Below are 27,320 nucleotides of genomic sequence, written 5' to 3'. Positions count from 1 at the left end.
GGCATCAGGGTATGGGCCACTGAATGGCTGTACAGGGATGCACACCTTCATTGGTGGTTGGAGGAATACTGTAAATGCTCAGAGATACAGGGATGAGATACTGCTAACACATGTTCCCCTTTCGGAGGTGCTGCTGCTCCTGACTGCATTTTTATGAACAATACTGCCTGTCCACTATGAGCTCCTCTGGTGGATGAATTTCTTGAAGAGGAAGATAACCGTCGCATCAACTGGCCAGCAAGATCCCTGGATCTGAATCCTATGGGACATGTCAGGAATGCATTAATGAAGTGAATGTCAATCCTTCAGCCTCCATGAAGGATACTTCCAGACCTCTGGACTGCTATTGCTGGGGAATGGGATCAAATGCCGAGAGAGCTCTCAAACTATCTTGTAGAGAGCACATCAAGACACTGTATAGCATGTGGGGCTATTAGGGGTAACCATATTCCCTGTTAACAGCTTCTTTTGATGGGGAAGAGATTTCCAAGTTGCGTTATTTTCTTACAAATGTGTACCTTAGCTATCAAAACTTTTTTAACATAATGTTTCGGACACTGATGTACGCCAAACATTTCTTGATTAAGCTGCAGTTTGTATAGTAATCCCTCCAAAATCCTGGTAGAGGAATCTGTCCTGTTTGTGATTATGCTTAACTTTTGGACAATAGTCAATATCTGCTTTGAAAACTGTTGTTCTAAAAAAACTGACCTATCTAAGTAAACTGAATGCTCACAGATCCTGGGCAACAGATGCCACCAGGTTATCACGCAACGCTAACAGAAGTCTTTCCTTTCTCCTGAAATGAGATAAAAACTATTTGAAATACAGAAAAATCAGACAAGAAAACAAATTAGGAAAAATGGGTACATTTCCTTAACATAAACGATGAGCTAATCAGAGGTAACCCCAAACTGTAGACACTTTTAATACCTATGCTTCTGCCAATCCACTTCTCAAACTGGGAAATACGACAACAGTAAAGAAGGATGACTTTTCTCATCATCACTGACAGCACTCTCAGAAATTTACGTATCACCGAATTTATAACTTGTAAAAGGGATTGAAAATTCAAGAAACTAGTGTGTAAACTGAACTTGGAGGAATAATATTCCACATGGTGTTAGTTACGCAACTTCAACTGTTTTAAGATTTGTGCAGAAAGAAAAATGAGTTGGGTACACATGTATTCTACAACTTCCTATAGCATATTTAATTGATTCAGTGTAATGTAGTAGAATTTATGGGTGAATTATAGAACATTCTATTAGGCAACTCCTCTTCACAAAAACTCTTAAAATTAATGTACTGGACAGAATATAATTAATATAAGCATTGTGGTACTATAATATGTTTTGTGTGTTGTATATTTTGAGCTACTGATTGACAATTCCTATATCATTTTGAGATGATACTTGGATGAAGAAAGATAAAGAAGTAAATCAAGTCATTTCATTATATTGCACTTAAATGTACATCCTTGACTACTTTCCACATTCCCAACAATGCTCTCCACATGAGCAATGAAATATAACTCCTGTAATGTAAAAGGCTGAAACCAGGTTCAAGAGCATGAAGTAACAGGACAATTTATGTATCAGACATTTGAAGTTGTAAAAATGCTAAATGTGTACTTCATTGGTGAGCACAGAGTAAAAAATTTATAAATATTTAAATACGTGATATAAAATGTACGAACTTACACTCTTTTGAACAAATTCCTGTATGCAATTACTTTCAGTTTCTCAAGAATTAAATATATACCACATTTTATGAAGAAGAATTGGTGCTGCTGTATCACTTTATTGGCTTGCCTGATATTTCCACTTCTAATAGCCTCTACAAGCTCCCAAAACTGAAGAAGATCATATTTGGCAAGGACCTTTTTCTTTGGCATGTAACCCTGAAAATAATGGCCTGTTTTATAAATTACATTTATGGAGAAACTGTTCATGATATTTTTAATTTTCAGGACTTCAGACTGTGAATAACATCAAAATTCAAATTTATCTTTCGCCCGATGTTTCAGGCCAGCGAAGAGCCAATTTAGTGGAATTAGGACTAGTTTAAGACTATAAGTTCCTTTACTAAGGTAGAAGTTGCTAGATCAACTGTTATACCTTTTTAGGGTACAACACAATACTGAAACATTAAGATACAACAATAACATGTTAACACAATAAATTTCTCTGAGATACCACACCAAATGAACAAATTTGCACAGCTAAGTTCAACTTTCAGTTTCTCTGTTTCAAAAATACAAGTAATATGACGAGGACAGATTACTGCTCACCACAAAGAGGAAGCATTAAGTGGCAGAAAGGCCAAATGGAAAGAATTTTCATTAAATACCTCCTCTATGTGCTGAGTAGCAATCCATTTTGTTATTCCAATCCGGATTTTCCAGTCTTTGAAATACAAGTAATCTTTAAATAAAGGACATAAAAGAATACACAACATTCCCCCCCCCCCCCACATACAATATGTTAGAATGCACAGCCAGCATTCTCAATTTTTCATATTTGTTCTGTTATAAACCTGTACTGGTATCTTGATTTCATGAGGAATGCCAAGTGCCAAGTTGTTACAACTGCTGTTTTAAGCATCAACCCTTGAGACATATTTTTACAGACTGACATTAAAACAATCACTTCATATCCTTAAACAATCTTGTTTTAGTGCTGTCTTTTGCTCCCAATGGTGGTTGCCTGCAAATGTGTAAGACGAGACAATATTTCTCATTAAGAACTTTATTAACACAAATATCAATCTGCAGAAACGATCTTGTCTAAAAGCATTTTAAAGGAGAAATGTGAAGAACTGAAAGGGGAAAAAAAAAAAAAACAACTTAATAAACGTATCATGGTGAAACATATGATAGATTATAGCAATTGCAGAAAAAGAGGCAACTTTGATCAACAACCATGATGAATCAGAAACCAAGTTCTCACCAACATGCTTGTTACAAAAAGCTGGAAACAGTACGTAGACATAACATTGTATTTCTCTTAATTGTCTTGTAAAGTAAATATGAATTATAGTTGGTGAGATGTAGCACGAGTTATGACATCAGCAAGCACAATAGCCACATGCTATTTTTGCGTGGTGGGTGAAGGAGCTGACTCAAGTCTGTAGTGACTGGCTCTGCGCTCCCATCAAGTGAATTGTGTGTACAAGTTCACCAATTACGAATCTGATTTAAAACAGCCAATTCATCTGAAAATTGTTCAATCACAGGTTGGTGGTGCTACACTTGTATACACATATACCTTGAAACACAATGTAAGGGCAGGCCACAGAGTTGACAAGAGATTGATCAGTTAAAAATTTGAAATGTTCGAAGATGCAATAATTGCCTACATTTATAGATAAGTTATTTTCTCAAAATGCATGGTGAACACCCAGTATTGACAAGAATGTGTACACTTTAGAAACAAGAAATTTTTTGTGTAGGCTGCTGAGTACCTTGGAAGATCAGCAATGATTTAAGATGTAGACAGAGAAAATGGCCAAAAAGCAGAAATTATTAATGGCTGCAATATTTCTGATCTATGTGAAGTACTGTAATCATGGGAGGTCTATCACATACATTAATAAGACTTACGTGCACTTGCATTACATTAATCGTCATTTTTGGAGCAGTAGTAAAAGCAATGGCTTTTTGCACTAATTTCAGAGTGGAAAAAAAAAAATGTGCATGCTGTTGGTGAAAATGATTTGTGGCAAACATACAATCAATAATTAAGTCTGGGAAGAACTGTCACAATAATGCTTTTCATAATATTTAATATTTAAGTATGGGACAAAATACTGTGGCTAAGCTTACCACAATATTAAAGTTAATCCATCACCTAACGACTAGGAGACTTTTGTAGCTCTCACACATGTGGAGGAATTTCAATGACCATTCTGCCCCCCCCCCCCTCCTTCCGATTAAATGTATTTAGTTAATATTGAATTCCAGCACAGATTCAAACTGTACAAGATACCATGAACCAAACAATCACAGTCAGGGTTGATTGTGTGCATATTTAATGAGCTGGTGGGATTTGATAGGAAAATTTCCCTCTCAAAAGTAATTTTCCCTGTGATTCCAAACCGACCATCGTGTTGCCAAGGAAACGCGACCACAGGATGAGAGTGTCTGCATAATTTATGGATGTCTGGAAATTAACTTAGTAAAATAGCCTCAAGATGCTGTGTTCATTAAATAGGAAGACAGAAGCTGTTGCTTTGAAACTTGCTCTGCCACCACATTTTGGTAGAAAGAGACCTTTCATTTACAGTGGCATTGGTCAGGGGTGTTCGGCCAGGAACACTGCAAAATGACCAACCTAATAGCCAGGGAGTCACCCGTGTCATTCTGCCTGAAACATCACAGGAGGGATCATTGCTGTCGTCCTGGTCAAGTTGGCTGCTATGAACTACGTTTTACCAGTGTAGTCACTCCACAGTGTCTCCGCCGAGGGAATAAAACTGATGGAGAGATTTTCCCAAGCCCACTCCGGAACAGTCTAGCTCTGGTCAGTTGGCCTCAGCACAATGAGAAGATTGAATGGCAGTCCGCCACTATCTTAGTTGCAACACATGGCGGACTACATTACATTAAAGTCAGGCGGGCACATTCTTAGAAGATGTTCACTATTTTTTTATCACAGTAACAACATGTTCTCATATGCAGTGTACTACCAGCATGTCAGTGTATCAATGGAAATCAACACACTTTTGTCTCCATTACTCTCATGTCTCAGTACTGCTTACTTATTTACATCCGACTGATTCTCTCTAGATAAATGTACTAATTTTATATGGGCTGGAATTAATTCCACCATTATTTTCATGTGGTTTTATGTATTAATTTCCCATGGATAACTTGCATGTGCCAACAGTAGTTTAAAACTGTAGACTCATTGCCAATCCTGCGCTGTGATGGCTGCCTCGACACTGTCCAATGCAGCACCTCTGTTACTAATCTATATTACTTCCCCGTGTCCCTACAAAAATAAAAACCACTATTGAAACACCTGCTGTATGTTGCAAACTCCGATGCTGAATGGTCACGGGGACAACCAGTTTTTGCAGGTAAGCTCTAATTTACCAGTAAAATTACAGGAAAGAATAACAATGCTGAAGGTGTGCCTCTTATCATCAACAGCAATCAATCATCCTATTTCCAGATCATATTACATTCACCTTATGTAATAATTGTATCCCACTTTTTCCATTTATGAATCTCTTCATGAGCAGCGATGAAGCAAAGCCTTAAATTTCTCCAGGCCTTCACAGACATAGAAAATTTAATAGTTCAATAGTTCAAGAGGTTCTACAACCTGTATTTTCTTTTTGGAATGTTGAAATAACTAACTTCCTTTCAGGAAACGTATTTTATTTCATGAAGTTATATAAAAAGCAGACCTGAGCTTCTTTTGAAAAAATCAACAAAAACAGATTCAAAATAATTATAAAAGTGATATCTCACAAGGGTTGTCCATAAATTAAGGTTTCCAATGCTTTTCCACATAGGAAACTCATTTTATTGCAAAACCAATGACAGATTCTGAAAGCTTGGACTTTTAGCTATTTGTCAACGCAGTCCCCATCATGATCTATGCATTTTTGGAGATGCTCCAGAAGCTTTTTCATACCTAAGTTGTACCATTCTCCCACCAACTTGTGCAGGAAGGAATGGACAGCTGCCGTCAGCTCTTCCTCACTTGAGAATTTCATTCTCTTCGATTGTTGCTTCAAGTTGAGGAACAAATAGTAGTCACTAGGAGCCACATCAGGGCTGTATGAAGGGTGGTCAATGATTTCCACCCGAATTTGGCAATGAAATTTATCTTGGTGCTGGCAACATGAGGGCAGACGTTGTCATGGTGCAAACAAACTCCCTTTGTCAGCCAACCCCTCCTTTTGTTAGGTACAGCCCAGTGTAGTTTTGTTAGTGGCTCGCAGTACCTTGCTACGTTGATTGTTGTACCTCTTTCCAGGTATTCGACCAGTAAAACACCTTCCTTACCTCAGAATACTAAAGCCATCACCTTCCCACTGACGGTGTTTGCTTGAACTTCTTGAGATTAGGAGAACCGTAATACCGCCATTGTTTTGATTGTTCCCTACTATTTGGCATGAAGTAGTGGACCCAAGTCTTGTCCCCAGTTACAACTGAATCCACAGATTCCTCACCCTCTTCACAGTAATGGTGCAGAAACTAGCAGGCACTTTCAATGTGCTTCTTTTTGTGTTCATCAGTGAGCATCTGCAGCACCCACCTGGCACACACCTTGTGAAACTTCCAAATGTCTGTCAAAATCTTGTCTGCGGTAGTCTTAGAGACGTCCCCTGTCAGTTCGGCAATCTCTCGCACAGTCACATGCCGATCCACAACCAAAACTTCTTCGACTTTCGTCACTGTCTCGTCCAAAACTGATGGATGCCAGTGGCCGGCCTCGTCGTGCATGTTTGTATGGCTGTCTGCAAACTCCCTATAACACTTACACACTTTTTTTACATCCATACACTTTTCTCTGAACACATTGGTAAACTGGCAATGGATCCCTTCAACCACAGAAATCTAATCACAGAACAAATTCACACTTGGCGGGAATGTCGCTTGTCCCTTCCATCGTTAACTAATGCTACGCCAAGAATTAGCATTGCAGAGACGTGGGAACTGGCAAGAATAGTGGTGTGGGAAGAAAGGAACACGGCGCTATTGTCAGATCTAAGCTAGCTTCGCTTGATCCCGACGGGAGCTCATTGGAGACTTTACTCTACGGACAACCCTTGTAGCAATACATGAGCAACAAGTTCTTATATTATCTGCTTACTCAATCTTAATTAAATGCAGTTGGTCTAATTTGCACTACAGTCAAACAATATTTATGAAAGAAGAATGTTACATCCACATTTGATGTGCACTTGAAAAGTAAACGAACAGTTTTGTATCATAAAGTCAATTAGGCTTCTCGTTACAGTCATGTTCATAAATTTGAAGAGGAATAAATATTGACACAATGACAGTAAAATTCATCGTCAACTTACAAACCACCAATACCATTGGCAAGGATATTAAAAATATAAATAGCAATCATGTCTCGTAGGGCAGAAGCAGCAGCTATAACAGCAGCATAACACACAGGCACACATGAATGGCCTTAATTTCATTTTACAGGTGAGTGCCATTTGATGTCCTACTATTTTCAAGCTGGATAGTATCCCAATTGTGGTTGCCCCAATCACGGCTGCATTCTTTCCCTAAAGTGCAGCTCACAGCTCATGCCACACCTTGGCAACTGTATCTTTTGACCCTTAATAAACCTCTTGTATACAAGTACAAATATTCTGGTTTCTCTTGAGCCACAAGGATACAAATGCATTGTAAATATTTGACCAGCAGTATGAGCAGACAACTGAATACGTACTGTAGCTACATTTTAATAATCAAGCACTCGTCGGACAGGCCAACAGTTCTGGGGTGAAATGTGACTTTAAAACTTTTGCAACTAGTTATGACTGAGTGCCAATGACTTAAATGCAGAAGCCTTGTCTTTGATAGGCACTGTGGGACCTTTTTCATTAATAATGCTACGTAAAAATAAAATAAATAAATAATAAATACAAAAGAACTTTGACCATTAAAGTTACATATTTTGTCAGAATTACTCTCTCAAACAAGGCCAGAGATGGAAAGTTGCTACTCACCCTATAGCTGAGATGCTGAGTCGCAATTGGCACAATAAAAAGATACACACAATTAAAGCTTTCGGCCATTAAGGCCTTGGTCAGCAGTACACACACACACACACACACACACACACACACACACACACACAGACAGACATACACACGCACGCACGCACACACACACGCACACACACACACACACACACACACACACACACAAATGCAACTTGCACACGCATCTGCAGTCTCAGAGAGCTGAGACCACACTGCGAACAGCAGCACTAGTGCATGATGAGAGTGGCGACTGGGTGGGGTTAAGGAGGAGGCTGTGGCGGGGAGGGGGAGAGATAGTATGGTGGGAGTGGCGGACAGTCAAGTGTTGCAGTTCAGACGGAAGGCAGGAGAGAAGGTGAGGAGGGGGGGTGGGAGTATCTAGTGGAAAGGAGAGAAAATAAAAGACTGGGTGTGGCGGTGAAATGACGGCTGTGTAGTGATGGAATGGTAACAGGGATGGGGATGGATGGGTGAGGACAGTGACTAACGAAGGTTGAGGCCAGCGGGGTTACGGGAACATAGGATGTGTTGCAGGGAAAGTTCCCACCTGCGCAGGGAAAGTTCCCACCTGCGCAATTCAGAAAAGCTGGTGTTGGTGGGAAGGATCCATATGGCACAGGCTGTGAAGCAGTCATGAAGATGAGGGATATCATGTTTGGCAGCGTATTCAGCAATATGGTGGTCCACTTGTTTCTTGGCCACAGTTTGTCGGTGGCCGTTCGTGCGGACAGACAGCTTGTTGGTTGTCATGCCTGTATGGTGAGTAGCAACTTTCCTTCTCTGGTATTGTTACATTCCATCCTGGATTTTCCATTGTTTGATCTCTCAAACAAGGGTCTTTCATAGATTTCTTTCCTCAACTATAATTTTTAGAACACATTAGTGGTGTTGTAACTGATCAGTTTCATAATATTTCATGCTTGACTTCTGGTTAGAAATAAATTCATTATGACATTTGCATCACAAAACAATGTCTTTTGTAGAACCCTCATCACACTTTGGTAGCTTGAATGCATTGCACAAGCTACTCTACACACACTACTTGATGGAACATTAGCTACTTGTTGCAAAACTTCTCCCTCACACATGGCTGCACTTATAACTTTACATGTGCTTGGTGTACATTATAATGCCTGTCTTTGCACATATATGTATATTCATAGACCTGGATTGGATCAGTTTGGAAAAGTCTGCTCATATCAATTCTGTGCTGCTCTTACATTCCCTGTCACAGAATTATAGATGTGCATACTGGTATAACTGTATCTATCCACTTTTCAAATCAACAGTGTAACACTATTCTATCACACATAATACTGGAACTCATGCACAGGTGTTTACATTATTGTCTCCTCAGTAGTGTGACATCTCCTCCTCAATATCCAAATTGTGGTTAAGATAAATATGTAACAGAACTTCTCCTTTATGCTGTGTAGACTTTCACTTATACCTATTTGAAATACCATTTAGTCAGGTCTATGGTGACTACTATAAGCAACGATAAATGTTTTTCTTCCATTTTTCTTGGTGAATGAAATCACTGGGTTTGTAATTCTGCGTCACCCCGCAAACAAAACATCATGCCTCTGGGTAGCTGCCTAGTTGCGTATAAATGATTTATAAAGTATCTCCAGGTACGAATTAGGGGTAGTCCCAGTTAAAGCAATCAAATAAAGGCAATTTTAATGCACTTATTACGAGGTCAATTTTAGAATGCCAATGCAGAGCTTCCTTTGGGTTCTTAGTTTGTTGAAATCATGTATACATCAGGCCTTACATTATCTTCCAATGTTTCACATACAATTCCACTAGAGTTCTCTCTCACCTTCCCTTCTTGAAAAAGTCATCTTCCACTCCCACTAAAATTTTAATCCTCACTCTAGATTTCTTCTTATAACTGTTATTGTGACCAACTATCCACCATACTAGAATCGGAATAAGAAGCAGAAGTTTACTGTCTCATAACGTAAAATTTAAATCAGTGATTTACTACACAGGAGACTCGTGAACATTATATTATACTAAATTCTAATTTTGGAATAGTCTAACTATAACACATCATTTAATGTCACACACTACTTGAAAAATGAATCACTGTCAACATAATTCTTTGTAGGTTTCTCAGTTCCTTCTGCTGTATCAAGCAACAAATAACAATATTATCATTCAAGAATCCTTCTATAGAGGCAGTACTTTTGGACTAGCATTCTTTACAGTTTCTTCCTCAGTAATCTACTCTGTATCTTATTTACTTTTTATTTTACTTTAATCTTTTTTTTCTACTGCAGAGTTTGGGCAAACAACTGCATGGGGTGGATAGGAAGCATCAACAACACATGAATAAAATACTTTCTGTTCTTCTCGTTTCCCCTGCCTTATATATTCTACACAGCATCAGGCAGCATATAAACTGCACAATATCTCTGGTATAGCTAATACTAAGTATCAGAGTCAGCATAAGGTTGGTTTGAACTTCACATTCACATGATTACTATGCAATTCGCACGTAAGTGCCTGGCAGAGGGTTCATAGAACAACCTTCTGACTACTTGTCTACCATTCCACTCTCAAACAATGCACAGCAAAAACAAACACTTCAATCTTTCCTTGCAAACTCCGATTGCTCTTATTTTATTATGATGATCAATTCTCCTTATTACATCAAGAAACCATTTTTAAATTTGGAAGAGGAAGTTGCTTACTAGACATAGTCCTATCGGAGGTGGTACACTATTGCCTTGAATTGACTTGAGACCAATCCATACTAGACATCAACAGAATGGAATTGACCATCAGGCAATGTACCATTAAATGGTGGTGTATTCACACTTGATGGACCATCAATCCAACATCACTTCACTTACACCAGTAGTGAATTGTGAAAGTGAGGTTATGAAATACCATCTATGATATAAAAGGTAAGCAAATACCAGGATTAAGAAACTAGCAATGAGAAAGTTTATTAATAGACAAACCAAACTTGATATTGGATGATCTTGACAAAGTTCATATGGTAAACTGCTGGGAAATAGAACAGCTGGAAAAGTCCTGTCTGAACACTTCAAAGTATCAACATTTATTTGCTAGTGAAAATATATACATATTACACATCAACAAATATTTAAAGGCAATACACAGAGCGTGTTTACCTGCCCAGACAGAAATGTGCATTAAAGTGCTGCTTCCAGGACAGGGAGATGCACTCATCCCAGATTGATTAATGATTAAGGTCAGTGTGTCAGCCAGGCTGGATGTGGTTTTTAGGTAGTTACTGACAACCAACTAGGTGAATAATGAGCTGGTACCCAAGTCCTGCCTCAGTTACATGACTCACAAACATTTAGAAAACTTTCGCTCTCATTCATATAGGACAACACTGAACGGCAGCTAGTTGGGGAGCAACCATTCCAACAGGAAGGGTCTCCAGCCATCCCTTGAAACTAACCACAACAAATTCATTCCCATCCCTTGAAACTAACCACAACAAATCCATTCCTAACTACACCAATCCTGCACAGGTGGAAATAAATGTACAAGAAGAAGAAGAAGAAGAAGAAGAAAATACTGGGTCTGGTCTGTTTATCTTCTTTGTGCGTCCCCCCCCCCCCCCAATTTTACATACCAAACAATATAAAAAACAACACTACTTTTCTCATTCGATACAGCTGACTTTTTCACTGTTAAAAGGTTTACTTACTGAATGATGCTTCATCAATTTATGTTCTTTTTTATATACAGTTTAGGCTTTTTGTATGTCCAGGTATAAAAACCTATATCATTTTTCACTTTCAGACACAGGCATATGGTCTCTGCCCTCTCTTATAGAAAAACAGTCAGCGAAAAAAGAATATCAATTCACCTTGGAACATTTGCATTGTGTAACAGATACAAAGCAAAATAATCAAATAATGTCCAAGAAGATGCAAAAACATGAAGTCCACTATTATATGTGAGCATCGTGAAAACTCTGATATTAGCAGACCACAACATTGTCCACCCCACCAACATATAAGTAAAAACTTTCTTAGTGATAAATGTTGAAACTGATGTCCTGTTATGTTTGTCCCATTCTTCTGACAGCCTGTGTGAATGTCGTCATTTGTAATGTGTTGTCGAATGTTAGACATTCCATTCCACTGTATTCCATTCCATCAAGTGTAAATCAACCTTTACAGAGTCTGTAATATGGAGACCCACAGTTTAATGTGAACTCTGAACCTCACATTAACACACACTGATGGAGCTGAAAGAAGTGGTAAGTGAAAGATAAAAATCCTACAACCAAGCGGGGACCAAATGCGAGACCTTTGGGTATGTAGCCCGGCACTTCACAACTGAGCCAGTGTACTGATATGAAATAGCGAATGATTCATTACAATAACAAGTGTACTGATATGAAATAGAGAATGATTCACTACAATAACAAAGTCAGTGTCAAACTAATTTACGACTGTGCTTGTTATACTAACCACATGTGTCATGCAGATACAACACCTTTTATTACTATGTACTTACAAGTAACATCTTCACAGGAACCAGATATATTAGAATCAAGCGCTTATTTCTCACACATTTCTTGTGGCATTTTTCAAATGCGAAGGACAAATAGGTATCAGCTGAAAAAAAAAAAAAAACTTTAGAAAACAAGAATTCAATTTTACAAACTTTTAATTTAGGAATGCAATGTTCAAAATGCAAAACTGAGAGTCCACATTTACACTAACATGAGTAAAAGCAAAGAAACAAAGACTCTCAAAGCTGTAACAAGATGCTCTTTGCAAATTTGAATTTAAAAAAGCACCAGAACAACACTGTTCTCAGAATGTCAGTGAACTGAATACTTCTGTGCATGACATATTTTCACGATACTGGAAAATCCTTGCTGAATTAAAAACAATATGGATGTGGAAAGATCATCCTTCACCACACAATGGAGGAAATTGACAGTGGCAGTCACATATACAAGAACTCATATGCAAATCTTAGTCTGTGAACTTGTGTTCTTCAAAACCCATATAAATGCACAACTAAATTATTCCAGCATTTTGTGTCTAGGCAGGGGAGAATGAAGAAGCATGCAAGTCCATAAGCTGACTACCAGGTTCATGTTTTTGTTTAGATGGTTGGCTACGTCTTAGCTCATTTCACAATTTAATATTTCGACCATTTTTCCTTCAACAAAACAAAAAACAATTATTTTTTCATAGAATGAAAATAAAAAGAACAGCACGTATGGCAAAGAGATATTTCATCCTACTGAACTTAAAACAAACCCAAACCATTTGAAACTTACATGACTGACAATGACACACAATTGTTGTCAGCAATCTTTTCAGGCGTATTTACTGAAATAATCTTAGGATTCCTGGAGATACAGCCAAAATTTGACTAGAATGAAATTTTTAATCTCAGTTGAGTGTGTTGAACATTTGTACCACATATGAACAGTCTTGTACCAGAACTTTGATCTACACATTAGTCTTTTGTGGGCAGTATTCTTATTGGGTGATCTAGTTACTCTTTACAAACAAAATGACAATTAGAACTAGCTGTATGTCCTTCCCTTCTGAGATGATCTTTTGTCATTACTGCACAATTATCCTCTGTGGAGGAAAGAAAGAGTTCTGTAACTAGCTTCAATAAACTATATGACTCTTAGCTCAGGCACAAGAGTAGGGGTAACAGGTAAAAATTGGATATGAGTATATGAAGAGTTTGCAAAGGAACAAGTTACATTTTTTTTCCTTCAGTAGTTCAAATAGCTCTGAGCACTATTGGACTTAACGTCTGAGGTCATCAGTCCCCTAGAACTTAGAACTACTTAAACTTAACTAACCTAAGGGCATCACACACATCCATGCCTGAGGCAGGATTCGAACCTGCGACCATAGCAGTCGCGCGGTTCCAGACTGAAGCGCCTAGACCGCTCGGCCACAGCGGCTGGCTTTCCTTCAGTAGCTCTGTGTCTCTCTGTGAGGAGAACTTTATTAGTTCAATTGGAAGAGCACTATCCACAAGAGGTAGGTATTTTTATCCAGTTCCTACTCTGTATTGTTTGAACTCTGTATAACTTTTTTGAGCTGACCTACTAGTGCAAAACTTCCATTTGTCTTTGACTACATACACACAGATATCTTTTTCAGACATGTAACACAAAGTTTGCTGTATAATAAGGTGTACAAAAATATGCCACTTAAGATTTAATTTCAGGCATGGGAGTTTTAAGTAACACTTAATAGTCCAGCAATAATGACAGGTCAGCTCTTTTTAAAAAAGTATTTTCTGATCAGACATTTGTTCTGTGACCAAGGAAGTATGTACTGCCTGTTTTTAGTAAGACATTTCTCACAGAAAACTGTGTTCCTTCATGTTTGATCATATTTTCTACTGAATATTGAACTTCATGAAGTGCTTTCAATTCTTTACATTTTCAGTAGTTATTTTTCACTTGTACCCGAGTCTATTTTCTTCATTTCAACTAAATATGCTGAGAGATTCATCTACATGTGTTATCCAGATAATCAAACTGAGGAGCTGTGGTTTTTCTTCCTTACATAAATATAGTATCCCTCCAGATCCATGTACATGTTGACACACAATACCAACAGCACTTTCGTACGAAGTACCTTCAGTGAGACCGTATGTGTGTTCACAAACATAATATTTAGTCTAAGATTACTAATTTCTATCAAACATTTTTTCAAGTTATAACAGTTTTGAAAAAGAGATGAAAGCAAAACAAATTTACCTGATTTGAAATCACTGTCAAACATTGCCTTCCTTCCAACATAATACTTATATGTTATCTGCTGACTAAGAGAAAAATTGTCTTTCAAAGGGGATGATTCAATTGCTCTGATAAGAGGCTTGCACAAATGGAGTTTGTTTATTCGGAAATACACTTTAAACAACTGGTTTACTAGTGGAAGCATTCCCCATCTCTTGGTAGATATTTCTGTCGATCGGCTGAAAAATAATAGTGCTTCAAGAGTCACCATCATGCATAGTTCCACAGTACTCATTCACAAAATTATGTTCATCATATTTTTCTAATAAAGTCTCAGTTTTACTGAAACAGCAGTTAATACACACACATATTATCTTTTCATATTATAGCCACAACAACAAGCAATGTCATTACAGTTTAAAATTCAATGCTGGACTGAGACTTATATCATCATAGAATATGCTACAACAAAGTGATAACTTATTGAAAGTATACAAAATATAATAATGAAACTTTGATCTGTGAAATTTAAGAATGAAAATAACACTGGAAATACTATAACAACAATAATAGTATAATTAATAATGAAAATTCATGACAAATTAAAACTGTCTGTCTGAATAGGGATCAAATACTGAAGGTGACACGAGAGGTCTGGAACACAGTCTTAATCTGTCAGCAAGTTATTCAATCATACATGTATTCCTGAATAAATTTAAATTTTAGTAAACATTAAGATCAGTAAAGCTGTACAGAAAGGTTGTTATTTCTGCTGATATTAACATAAAAGTTAATGACAATGTTGCAATAAATGTGATGGATCTCATGTCTACAGATGATTTGAGACTGAATGGTGAAAACTTCATGAGAATGACTGCCCATTTAGCTCTATTTTGTTTCACTACCTTAGCTGAACAGAATCTGTAACGTAAAGATAATCATAAATTTTGTGTAATATTATGTGGATTAATTTAATAGAAAAAATAAAAAAATACCCTTGTCCGTTAGCAAAATAAGTTCAGTAAATTTATTCAATGAATACTTTCCATACATACCAGCATAACAGTTCATACACAGTCACTCCTGCGTAACGAAAGAGATTAAAATGTCTAAATTGATCTAAAGTTCCGAACACTTTTAACAAGGTGTACAAGATCATTTAACAGCGTAGTAGAACAAAAATGTCTGGACAAATTGCAAATAGAAAGTTTCATTTCAGATACCAGAAACAAATCAAAAGCTGTGGTCCATTAAGAAAGTCGAAGTAGGAACTATCAAAAATTATTTAAAAAAATCTAACTGAAGATAAGGAAATCTGTACAGCATTCAATAAACACTTCACTGATTCCCAAGAAATGGATACTACTTTCCTCCTTACATTTATCCTGACTGCACTCATACTAACTCTAATGAAGTCAGATTTGATCCCGTGTTGTGTTGTAATGTGACTAATATTCAAAAGTCCTTAAAACTCTAAACCCAGTAAGATGGGATGAAATAGCAACATAAATAATAAAGGCAGTATGTCTTAGTACAGCATACCACCCCATTTCATTATCAATTAATCATTTCAAGAAGTTAACATTTCTGATAGAAATATGACCAGCTGATGAAAGAGGCAGACACAGTGAGATAGGTAACTATCCGTCAATTTGTCTACTGCCAATATTTTCCAAAATATTTGAAAAGCCAGCACATAACTAAAACAGAAAGAAATAATAAAACATAAAATTATTTCTGAAGACCAGAATGGAGTAATGCAAGGCCTGTATTTAACTAGTTAAATGAAAGCAAGTATCTTGACAACAGGACGTATATAACAGATACATTCTATGACATGAAAAAGCTTTCCTCTCTCCAACTTACTTGTCAGCTGCACATATCCTAAAGCAACCCATTAAACATTCAGCAGTTTTCTCAAAAATTTCCATGGGGCTCTCCACAGAGCGATGTGTAACTTGTTTATCTGCTTGTACGGCAATCATTCGCAAGTCTAAACAAGCAGCACACATTACTGGTAGGGCCCAATTCTGGTCCCTCTGAGACTGAAGCAATTTTGTCACAGCTTGTACCATCCCAGTCTGATAGTTATATGCAGGCATAAATTCTTGGTTATTGACAGCAGTAACACATCTGAAAAAAGTAAAAAGTAGAATGTCATCTAGGGAACTAATTTATGTAAACACAAAAAAATTGAGAATACATTTTCAAAAACAACAAACACAAAAAAATCTTTCCCACCAATAATTCCAGTATGGTCAACAATGAATGATTATAATGGTATTTAGGTTTAATTAGAACATACTGCTAAATTCTGTAAAATAAAAACCTCCCATATGTTTTGACACTGTTTCATGCAGTTAACTGTATTTGATTTAATTATAATAATAGCAAAAGAACACAGGAAAAGTATTACTGTCCTTAATATTCACGAAAGGTGATGACTCCATTAGAGGATGAGCACAAGCTCAGACTGAACAAGAAAATCAGCTGCATCCTTTTAAAGGAACTGTCTCGACATTTTCCATAAGCAATTTATGTGATCTATGGAAAATCTAAATTTGAATGTTCTACTCCTTTAAAGCACATGCCTTGTGCATTAACACTGCAGCACCATGAAGACACATATGTTTGACAGAAACGATGACAGTTGAAAGATATGGGAGGAAAATCAGTAATACCTGAAATTAGTTGAAGACAAACTAGACCCACTCTCAGTGTTTGGAGGACAATCTATCAAGTAATCCAGCAGGAAAGTAAAATTTAGAATGATCAAATTTTTAGTAAAAACTAGGATTCTGAGATGCACAAAAGAGTAGGCAGTTACATTCAAAAATTTGTCAGTTCCAAACATGCATTAAGATGTATTGATTATGTCATCCATTTCAGAAACACACAACTGTCAAAACTGTTTTTTTATAAAGGCAATTAAAATTTATTAATGGGTCAAAAACTTTATCAGAACGGAAAAAATACTAAATGTAGATGTTAAAAGTGTACTATCATTATCTCAAACTTCTGTTAAGTCACAAAGATCAAATGATAATACAACAAAAGTTAACAGTCTAAATATGTATCAATAAAAAATCCTGCCACCACAATGGCCTAGTGTGTCAAATAATGTCAACTATGATGGCAGCTGACTATTCTTTGGAAACACTAGTCCCTGATGCTAGCAATATAGAAGGCAGTAGTGTATATAAACATGAACCTAAAAGGCAAAAACTTTTACTTTGATGACTTTTGCAGTAGTGCGACATGTTTTTCCACCTCTTCCTCACAATCAGATGACAGCTGTTCATATAAAACCACTGTTTAGGTATTTAGCATGTAGGTAATTTCCACTGTGCCAACACACAGCACAACTGTTTTAGTTTGTGCAGAGACCACACAAGAGTAATGAGCACAGGACATCAGCAAGGTGCAATGTTGTCAAGCAGTCTCTACCTGCTCTGGAGGTGGCATTTATACTCTGGTGTCATAGCTTGGTGGTGTTTTGGAAGGCACAGGGGAAGCACCTCTACTGACACTGTACACACCCAGAAACAACCAATAGAAGTTGTGGAGAAATGTCTTAAGCTTATGTGCTGTTTTGAGATTCACTTCAGATATGTTGTTCTGAATAAAAAGATATTTGTCACCAAGCATAGTAAACGTTGGACAGGAGAACAACCAAATACAGAAAAGTTCTCTAAAAAGTCAGTTACATCATTTCCTAGTGAGTTGGTGTAGACGTGAGCTCTCTTCTAGTCCTCAACCCTCTCCAGCTGGAAACGAAGCCCCACAACAGCATTAGTCGCACTGCATAGCAGCTCCACTGCATCAAAAAGACACAAGAAGGCGACGGTAAATCTTCAGTAAGGCAAAAGTGTTCACAAAGGACACTGGAGTGACAGATCAATCAAGAAGTGAGAACTTAGATACAATCTGTAACCAGAGACATTTTTACTTCACTTCATTTTGCGCCCAATACGAAAGACACAGATAATAAGTGCTGAAATAAGTGAGCTTTTGACATACAAAATGGAATTTTTAAGAAATAATGGAGAAATATATGGCATCGCATAGAAAAAATAAAGTAAAAATGAAGGAGATATAGGTAAACACACGCTGTAGTGTCCTCCAGTACAACTGTTATACTTAAGAAGAAGTTACTTGATGTCTTGAAAATAAACCAAACAAGCCTGAAGGTATAAATGAGATTACTTAACCATAGAAACCAGGTAAAAAACAACCAATATTTATGTGCTGAAATAACTATCTACATGGGAGTAGAGAAACTGTACATCTACAAAATGTAAGATATTAGCGTCCTGCTTTCATGCCTATGTGTGCATCAGTGATCTATAAGATCATCTTTGCAGCAGCTGAGCAACACGATAGCAGTTCAGCCTCACATCTTAGGGTAGTGGTCAATCAGCTGAATGTGTGACCACTGCAAAGCAGCTACCTGCGACATCGTGTCACCTGCACACGGTATAGCGGCAGTGTACTGCATGCCCGATTCGGTGATCTTTTATCAGCCCCAAGCTTTCTTTTTAATGGCAAACAATTTGTTAAGAGTCGGTGATACATGTTTTATTGATTCTTTACATTGATGTCCAAGCAAAGAAAATAGGCTTCCAGTAATGGCAAGGCAAATATTACTGTTAGTTTTATTGTATGCCGGTAGACACTCAAAAAATGTGTAACAAAATGTCAGAAAATTTGAAAAAATTGGATGAGTTATCAAACAGCAGTAAAGCTCAACCAAAGCGATTAAATAAAATATATGAAATGCATAACAGTATAAAAGATTTAAAAACACAAGGGGAGGAGGTACCTGTAACCTTTGTAAAATTACCAGAGGAGTTACAGGCTGAAATAGAAAACCAAGGTGATTTAATGAGGAAGGAGGCTCAAGTAGAATGTAAAGAGGCAGATTATAAAACAAAACATACAGAGAAATTTTGTTCCATCATCTTTCGGGCGTGCACTCCGGGCAGCGACAATTCTTCTTGCGATATTTCGGCTAGAAACCTCCAAGCCATCTTCAAGGCGAGTCGGAGACTGAGTTCATAGCGTTTGCGCGTGCCTATTTATACGGAGAGTCACGTGATACAAAGCTGCTGAGGATTGAAAGCGCATGCGTCAAAGATATCAAAGTCGCCACTACTGCGCTAGTCATAGATAAGATGTATATAGCAAAGATAAACATATAAGCGCAGAATGCAAACAAAATAGTGCTGCTGCGAATCCACAGTGCTTGTAAATAAATAATTAATCTTTAAAAGTGGTAACATCTGTTGGAAGTGAAGATGCAGAAATTCTTTCCGAACGAAGGTGTGAAATAAGCGGTTTCCAAGCATTGTAGTGGCGACTTTGATATCTTTGACGCATTCAATCCTCAGCAGCTTTGTATCACGTGACTCTCCGCATAAATAGGCACGCGCAAACGCTATGAACTCAGTCTCCGACTCGCCTTGAAGATGGCTGGGAGGTTTCTAGCCGAAATATCGCAAGAAGAATTGTTGCTGTCCCGAGTGCACACCCGAAAGATGATGGAACATTATGTCCGCCGGGAAAACTTCAAGAATCATACAGAGAAATTATCTACCCATGAATTTGAAGAAATGAATAGTCAAATTTCAGATACTCTAAAAGCTGAGTAGAGATTTTGGTGAAATAAGCAGTGCACCAAACACTTTCACAGATTTGGAGGAACACATACAAGAATTACTTAAATAAAAAGTACAAGAGAGCACTTAATCCAAGTACAAGAGAATATTTCATCCACCAGTGGTGCAAAAGAAAATTCAAAAGTTATGACAAGCCTTAGAAAATATCCACAAGAAACTTAGAAAAAGGATAGCTATCAATAAAACTGGGTTATCAAGTGACAAGGAAGAAATCCGATTAGAAAAGGGCATGAATTTTCTGAAATGATTTTTGAAGTTCAAACCTGACACGGAAGTACACTTCGCACATTTTGTGTGGGCATTCTCCAGGTCATATGAAAATAGATTTTGCACTCATTTATTTGTGGGGTCGCGGCAGAGTGGGGACCTTCTCATTCGGAGGAGTTTAAATCTTGAGATGATTTTAAGGAAAAGTCTAAGAGGTCCTCCAGCACTCAATAGAAGTTGACACTAGAAGAATTTCTAGACCCAAGATATTATAATTGTTCCTGGGGAATTTATAAGAAGTACACTGAGTGGCATTTTACCCGATCAAAATATTTAGATAAACCATCAGATGAATTACATCCTATCAAGGTATTGGTACAAAGATTGCCAAACTATGTAAGGAAGGAAATATGGTACAGAAGGTTGGATGCTTCAAATAGAGAACACAGTGAAGAGATCAGTAGGAGAACAGGGGTAATAATAATATGGAAAGTAAACATTTTCCCAACCACTTTGCAAGAAAAAGGGAATTTCACTTATGTCATGTTAGTAAACAAGATAACCATCAAAGTTATTCACAAGATCATAGAAGAAACAACACACAATCACAGGTGTTTGTATCAAACACAAGACAACAATGGTGTGAGTAATAAAATACCTATAAATACAAACAATGGGTTACTGAAAGGGAACTACCCATTGGAAACTGTGGAATGTCGTTGGATGGAGCCAATATCCAGGATGTGACAATACAATCATAGATTTATATAAAAAAACTTATTTCATTTACCCATAAAATATCTACACAAGGGTGACTGCTAGACAAAAATGAGCAAATTGAGGGAAACTAACCACTGCCCCTAACCACTAGAGGGGGGGGGGGGGGGGGGGGGGGACTAATGGAAAGAAAGTAGACATTTATATAGACTCAGGTAGTGAGATTTTCTTGATCTCACAAGAATTTTTACACACAATGAGAAAGGCAAACCAGTATCCTATTCTACGTGTTACAGGTGTATACCGTATATCATAGGGATAACTGGGATTAAAGGTAAGTTAATTAAACAAGGAACACGAACAACGTAAGGAAAAGATAGACTTCTACTTACCACAAAGATGACACATTAAGTTGCAGACAGGCACAATTGAAGGACACTTACACGTTAGCTTTCAGCATGGTCTTTGTCAGAAAAAGAAAGATAAACACACACACACACACACACACACACACACACACACACACAAGCAAGCATACCTCCGTCCTCTATGGTAACTTATGCCAGAATTCACATCCAAGCAGCTAGAGACCACAGTCATGTATCCATGAGTGTGCTTGCTTGTGTGAATGAAAGAGAGAGAGAGAGAGAGAGAGTGTGTGTGTGTGTGTGTTTCTTCTTCTTTTTCTGATGGAGGCTGTGGTCAAAAGATTATGAGTAAATGCCTTTTAATTGTGCCTGTCTGCAATTTCAAGTGTCATCCTTATGATAAGTAGCAATCTATCTTTCCTTATGTTGTTGATGTTCCAACCTGAAGTTTACATTGTTTAAACAAGAAACATATAGACCTATAAGAATAGGAAGTTGTCAATTTATGCAAATCTTGCTGATAGTACTTAACACTTATAAGAACCTCCAACTGATTTGCAGATTGATGACACTGATAACTAAAGCTTATGAATCTATCCTTTTAGGTGAGGAGCAGAAAAATGAATTATACAATATTCTATGGAAATAAAAATCAATATTCTCTGATAAAATGGGAGTAATAGGTGATTATGTTTGTCAATTTAAGGTAAGACATGACAGTTCTTTCTTGTGTAACTCATATCCTGTAGCTTTAAGTTTACAAAATGTGATACAAGAAAAAATAAATAAAATTATAGAAAATCAAGTGTCTACAACAATCCATTGTTAGTGGTGAAAGCCACAGGCAGGGTGCACCTGGTCTTAGATAAGCATATTCTAAATAAGCACGTAGAAACCAAAACAGTTAGATCCATGTGTACAGATGAATTGATTGCCAACTGTGAACAAGCCAAAATTTCAGCCTGATGAATCTGATAGCTGGCAAGTAAAATTACATGCAGCTTTCTTGTTTGATGGAAGGTCATAAAAAATTTTTGTGCAAAAAATTATTACAGGAACCAATTATTTATGTAGACACCATGATGTATCAGTTCAGAGGAAAAAGTGCAGCTCCGTAGCTGTTGGCATAATGAATGGTACCAGCGACAGAAGCACAAAAAATGAGAATGAACGCAATGCAGAGTGACAGAAAACAATCTTTGAGAGCTGCAGAAAGTGCAAGAAATAAGTAATTGTTTGTGAAATCTGTATTGTTACAAACCCAATCAAACAGATTCCAACTTCAGGAGTGACTACTGTTGATGCAAACAGTTGGAAATTCTACCATGGTGTTGAGCAATATCCTGACTGGGCAGTAGTTTTTCATAATCTGGCTTTTGAACAAGCAAAGAAAACACAGCTGGAAAGAAATGCCTCTCAGTGTCACCAATATCTCACATTTTTTACACCCTCTCCTCTTCAGTTCATGGAGTCACCTTCCTGATATTTACCTCCACTTCTGCTCAATTTAAACCCACAAACCATTAACTATATCCACTTCAACAGTTCCACACCAACATATTCACCTTCAGACATGGTTGCCACAGCTCTGCAGTGACAAGCAATCTCTATCTCAGTATGCTGAACTTCACTTCTTAATGATATGAAGATTTGGATACAGTGCTAGAACGAATGACCCCTTTCCCTGGCAGGAATACTGGAGTAGGCAAAGGACACACAAATCACCAAAGTAGCATCCAAGTGAAAAGTTATTCTTTGATATTTTCAATGGGGAGATACACATTCTGTTGATTTAAAATGTGTGGCTAAAAATCCTATGCCAAGATTGCAAATTTTCTTTATTGATTACTGGCTTCAGCTCACTGCCAAGCCATCTTCAGATCAATCTAAAATGATGTTCAGTGTGTAATAATTACACATAGCCACATTCTTAGAGCTAAGTAGCCCTAAAATAAAAAATCATAGTTGGTGTCAGTTTACACTGTCATACACTGAGCAAAATTTTCGACTGACCTGAAAATGACTCGGCAATGATCCAAAACCAATAAAGAAAAATTGTGATCTTAACATAGGATTTTTATCCACATATTTTATTCAATTGAAACACTTGCACTAACCTGTACAGTCACCATGAATTATTACAATTACAGTAAAAACTCAATTGACCGTCACTCTTTAAACCGTCAGTTTCTGTTAACTGTCACTGCTGTAACAGCATAATAATACTGTAATAACAGAATGCTCTAAGGTGCAGTGACGCATTTGCTTTGTTTATTTACTCTATTTTAGTGAGAAGTGAATGTACCCGCCCGCCGTAGAATGGTACATAAAATATGACCTTCAGTTGACATGCTAACACATCTCCCCCTTTTCTTGTCTTTGTCTCACTTGTGAGTCAACAATCACCACTGGATCATTTTCCAGTTGTGGCAAGAAGACTGTAATTATCGCAGTGTATCTAGCGGGCTGTGCCGTGTTACATGTTTTCCACTTGAATAAGCTTTATTGACTAATATTTTACACTACCGTATTTAGTGCAGGTGTGTGTGATACAGTGACTTGATAAAATGTCTGAAAAACGTAAATGTGTTGTTTTAGGACTTAATCAAAAACTTGAAATTATAAAACGCTTAAGAAAGGGCAAAACTGCGACAAGTGTAGCGCTGATTTATTGTATTGGAAGAACAACAGTTAACGATATAAAATGTGCTGCTGATAAAATACAGTGTTTCTGTTATCCGTCTATTCGCTCAACCGTCACGACCACGGTCCCGAAGATGACGGTTAATCGAGTTTCCACTGTATGTAGTATGCTGAAGTTACTATCAAAGCACATTGACAGTATTTTTGTCATCATGTCCATACCATAGCCACCTATACACCTCCAGTACGAACATGCCTAGTAAAGCACTGTGACATTCAAATCAACCTTTGAGCTGATGACAGGTTCACATCAATATAAAATTGACAGTTCTAATGTACTGGTAAAGTAACAAACACTGCGCAACTGTAGATAACTATTACCTTCCCTTGTTTCTTTCCCTTTCCCTTGCCATGTAGAGACCAGCCACTACTGTTTCCTCTACAAGTTCCACATTTGTAAGATCTTTTCTAACAACCTGCCTTGCTTATACTGAAAATAAAATAGTCACAGTTGAAAAAATGTATGCATTTCGCTGTGGTTAGGCATCATCAGCTTATGTAAAATTGTCAAATGAAATTCACTGCACCAGCTATCAAACTTCTATGTCAACCACTTGCACATAAAACCGTATGGATGAAAATCACATCATCACTACAACTAAAAGGAACTATGGGAACCTGTGCTTCTTTCATGACCCATAACAACCATGCCACCTGACATTAGTACCTACCTCAGTAAAAATGTCAGGGGTGTGACACTCCTTCCTGCCCCCCCCCTCTCTCTCTCTCTCTCTCTCTCTCTCTCTCTCTCTCTCTGTGTGTGTGTGTGTGTGTGTGTGTGTGTGTGTGTGTGTATGTGTGGCCGAAAGCTCTTTTTGTGGCAGCCTTTTTATTGCGCATATCTGTGACTCAGCATCTCCGTTATATGGTGAGTAGCAACTATTCTTTTCATAATATTGATAACAAGCAGTCACAAAGTTACAAATTGTGCAGTCCATTTGGCATGGCTTCACAATCATTTCTCAAACTGAAGGAAAAATGACTGACACAGTTCAATTTTTGACTCCTTAATAGTCTTTTCTTTGGGTCACTTTGAGGATAGTATTGAGAATTTCCTCATATTTGTCTATTAGATGCTGGCCTTCAGTTACAATTTAGCCAAACAATACAAAAAAATGATGCTTTCAAAACACATTCTGTTCAATTTTAATTATAGGATGTTTCTATGTGAAACTGAGGATGACATTCTTTTTAATTAATTTTATGTCATAGTATTCTCAATCTACAAAAGTTAAATTTCACTGTCCTGAAAAAAATTATCAAAGTCACTACATTATTTGAAGAAATGTAGTCAAGCAAAGCTAACACTTCTGTACATAAGGATGGAGGACAGTAAGTTTGCCTTTTATACTGGCAGCTATTTCAAATTTAAGTTGCAACCATTGTTGTTGTTTCAACACTTAAGTTTCAACAGCATAAAAGTTTACTCTATAACTCACTAACTATAGTAATTCCATTTATTTTAAGTTAGGAATGAGAAAACCCAATAAAAGTACCTAGTGAACCATAAAGTGGCATTTAATATGTGAATGACCACATGTAAGTGTTGAAAGTAATTGTGTCCCATACATGACAGTTTTTTGAATTATTACGAAAATATAAATCATTAACCCTTACCATTTTTAAGTTATGTTGGTTAGTAAAGCTACCACCTTAATGGTTTACTATTTATTCAGAAAATGGGGAAAACAATGTCACCAAAGCATATGAGAAAACTTTGAGAAATGTTGCAGAAAGATGCCAGCAAATACCACACCAATAAAGAAAAAAAAGAAGATTATAGGGCAGAAGAAGACAGGAAAACATGAAGATAAAGACATCTTCCAGTGAAAAAGTTTTGATTGAACATCTTAATAAGGAAGCTGAAAGGAAAAAGAAAATACAGGCTTCAAATAAAATAGGTACCAACTGAAGATGAGTTTCAGACCTATACTTCCCAGACAGGATCATATAAAAGCCTTCAGTCACTTGGCATAGCTGTTTTCTGGGTAAAGAAGCGGTTTCCTTCCAGCCCCTCAAAAAAATCAGCAACTATAAAAAAAATGTTTGTATAGGAAAGCCTGCCTAAAACAATAGTAAAGCAGATTTTCTTAGCAGACTTGAAATCTTCACCTTCTATACTTACAGGTGATAATTTGCTCACAATACAGAACTTTTTCATGAGACACAATCTGCTTTCAATTTCCTGGTATGAATATCAAGTCTATTGTACACCCAACAACTGGGAAAAGAATTAGCTTGCAGAAATGTTACATGAATATGACAATAAAGGAAGCTTCTTACAGATTCTGAGATGAGTGATGAACAATCACATCTCAAAGAAGTTACACTGTCAGAAACAGCTGTGGAAAAGAACATGCCAAGAACATTTATTTTGTTGGCATTTCAAACTGCAAGAAGGAAATCAGTCAGACACAGGAGTGCTGCAATTACCCAAAGGGCTGTTGAAAAAAACTGAGAAACACACCTTATGTGTAAGAGATCTGTAGGGGACTCAGCAAAGATTTTCAAAGCTGATGAGGAGGATGAACATCACGTCTGAACCAAGCTCTTGCTATTCTTCTGAATCCAGACATCAAACATGTTAGGAACACCTCATATTATGAATTTAAACATTTTGAAAGTGGATTAGTAGTCATCCGTTTTTTAAGTAGTGGATTTTTCAAATTAAAATAATTAGATACTCAGGACTTTAAAGTAATACTGTACTGAAATTTATCTTATTTTTAGGTAACAAAATTTACTTACAAGGTTGTCTAAACAGGAAATGAGGTCTAAATATGGTAACTACTGATTCATTTAATATAATGAAATTAATTTTAAATATAAAAACAGGTCTTTGATTACAGTTTTTATACGTAAGTATCAGTAATGCAACCTATTATGACAAGAATAAACTGCTACTCACCATATAGAGGAGATGATGAGTCATAGACAGGCACAACAAAAAGACTGCTACACACTTAAGCTTTCATCCAAAGCTGTCTTCTAAAGTAGAAAACACACACACATTCACACAAGCACAACTCACATCCACATGACCACTGTCTCTGGCTGCTGCAGCCACGACTGCACATGCTTCAGTTCAATGACTGCTTCACAGCCTGCACCATCTGGATCCTTTCCACCAACACCAGCTTTTCTGAACTGCATAGGTGGGAACTCTCCCTGCAATATATC

The 27,320-nt window shown here is 37.2% G+C and overlaps 1 protein-coding gene across 1 annotated transcript in view; it reads right to left on the bottom strand.

Annotated features, from left to right (window-relative positions):
• Positions 1-27,320, bottom strand: part of LOC124594991 (PCI domain-containing protein 2) — a 69,637-nt gene that overhangs the window by 750 nt on the left and 41,567 nt on the right. Inside the window, exons 4-7 of the mRNA XM_047133532.1 lie at positions 16,334-16,600; positions 14,489-14,706; positions 12,256-12,356; positions 1,704-1,903 (exon numbers count right to left, since the gene is read on the bottom strand). Of these exons, the coding sequence (XP_046989488.1) occupies positions 1,704-1,903; positions 12,256-12,356; positions 14,489-14,706; positions 16,334-16,600 (786 nt within the window). The remainder of the gene's footprint in view (positions 1-1,703; positions 1,904-12,255; positions 12,357-14,488; positions 14,707-16,333; positions 16,601-27,320) is intronic.

The sequence above is a fragment of the Schistocerca americana genome, chromosome 2 (assembly GCF_021461395.2).
Source record: "Schistocerca americana isolate TAMUIC-IGC-003095 chromosome 2, iqSchAmer2.1, whole genome shotgun sequence".
NCBI classification, from domain to species: Eukaryota; Metazoa; Arthropoda; class Insecta; order Orthoptera; family Acrididae; genus Schistocerca; species Schistocerca americana.
This window is presented reverse-complemented; position numbering and strand designations above follow the sequence as displayed.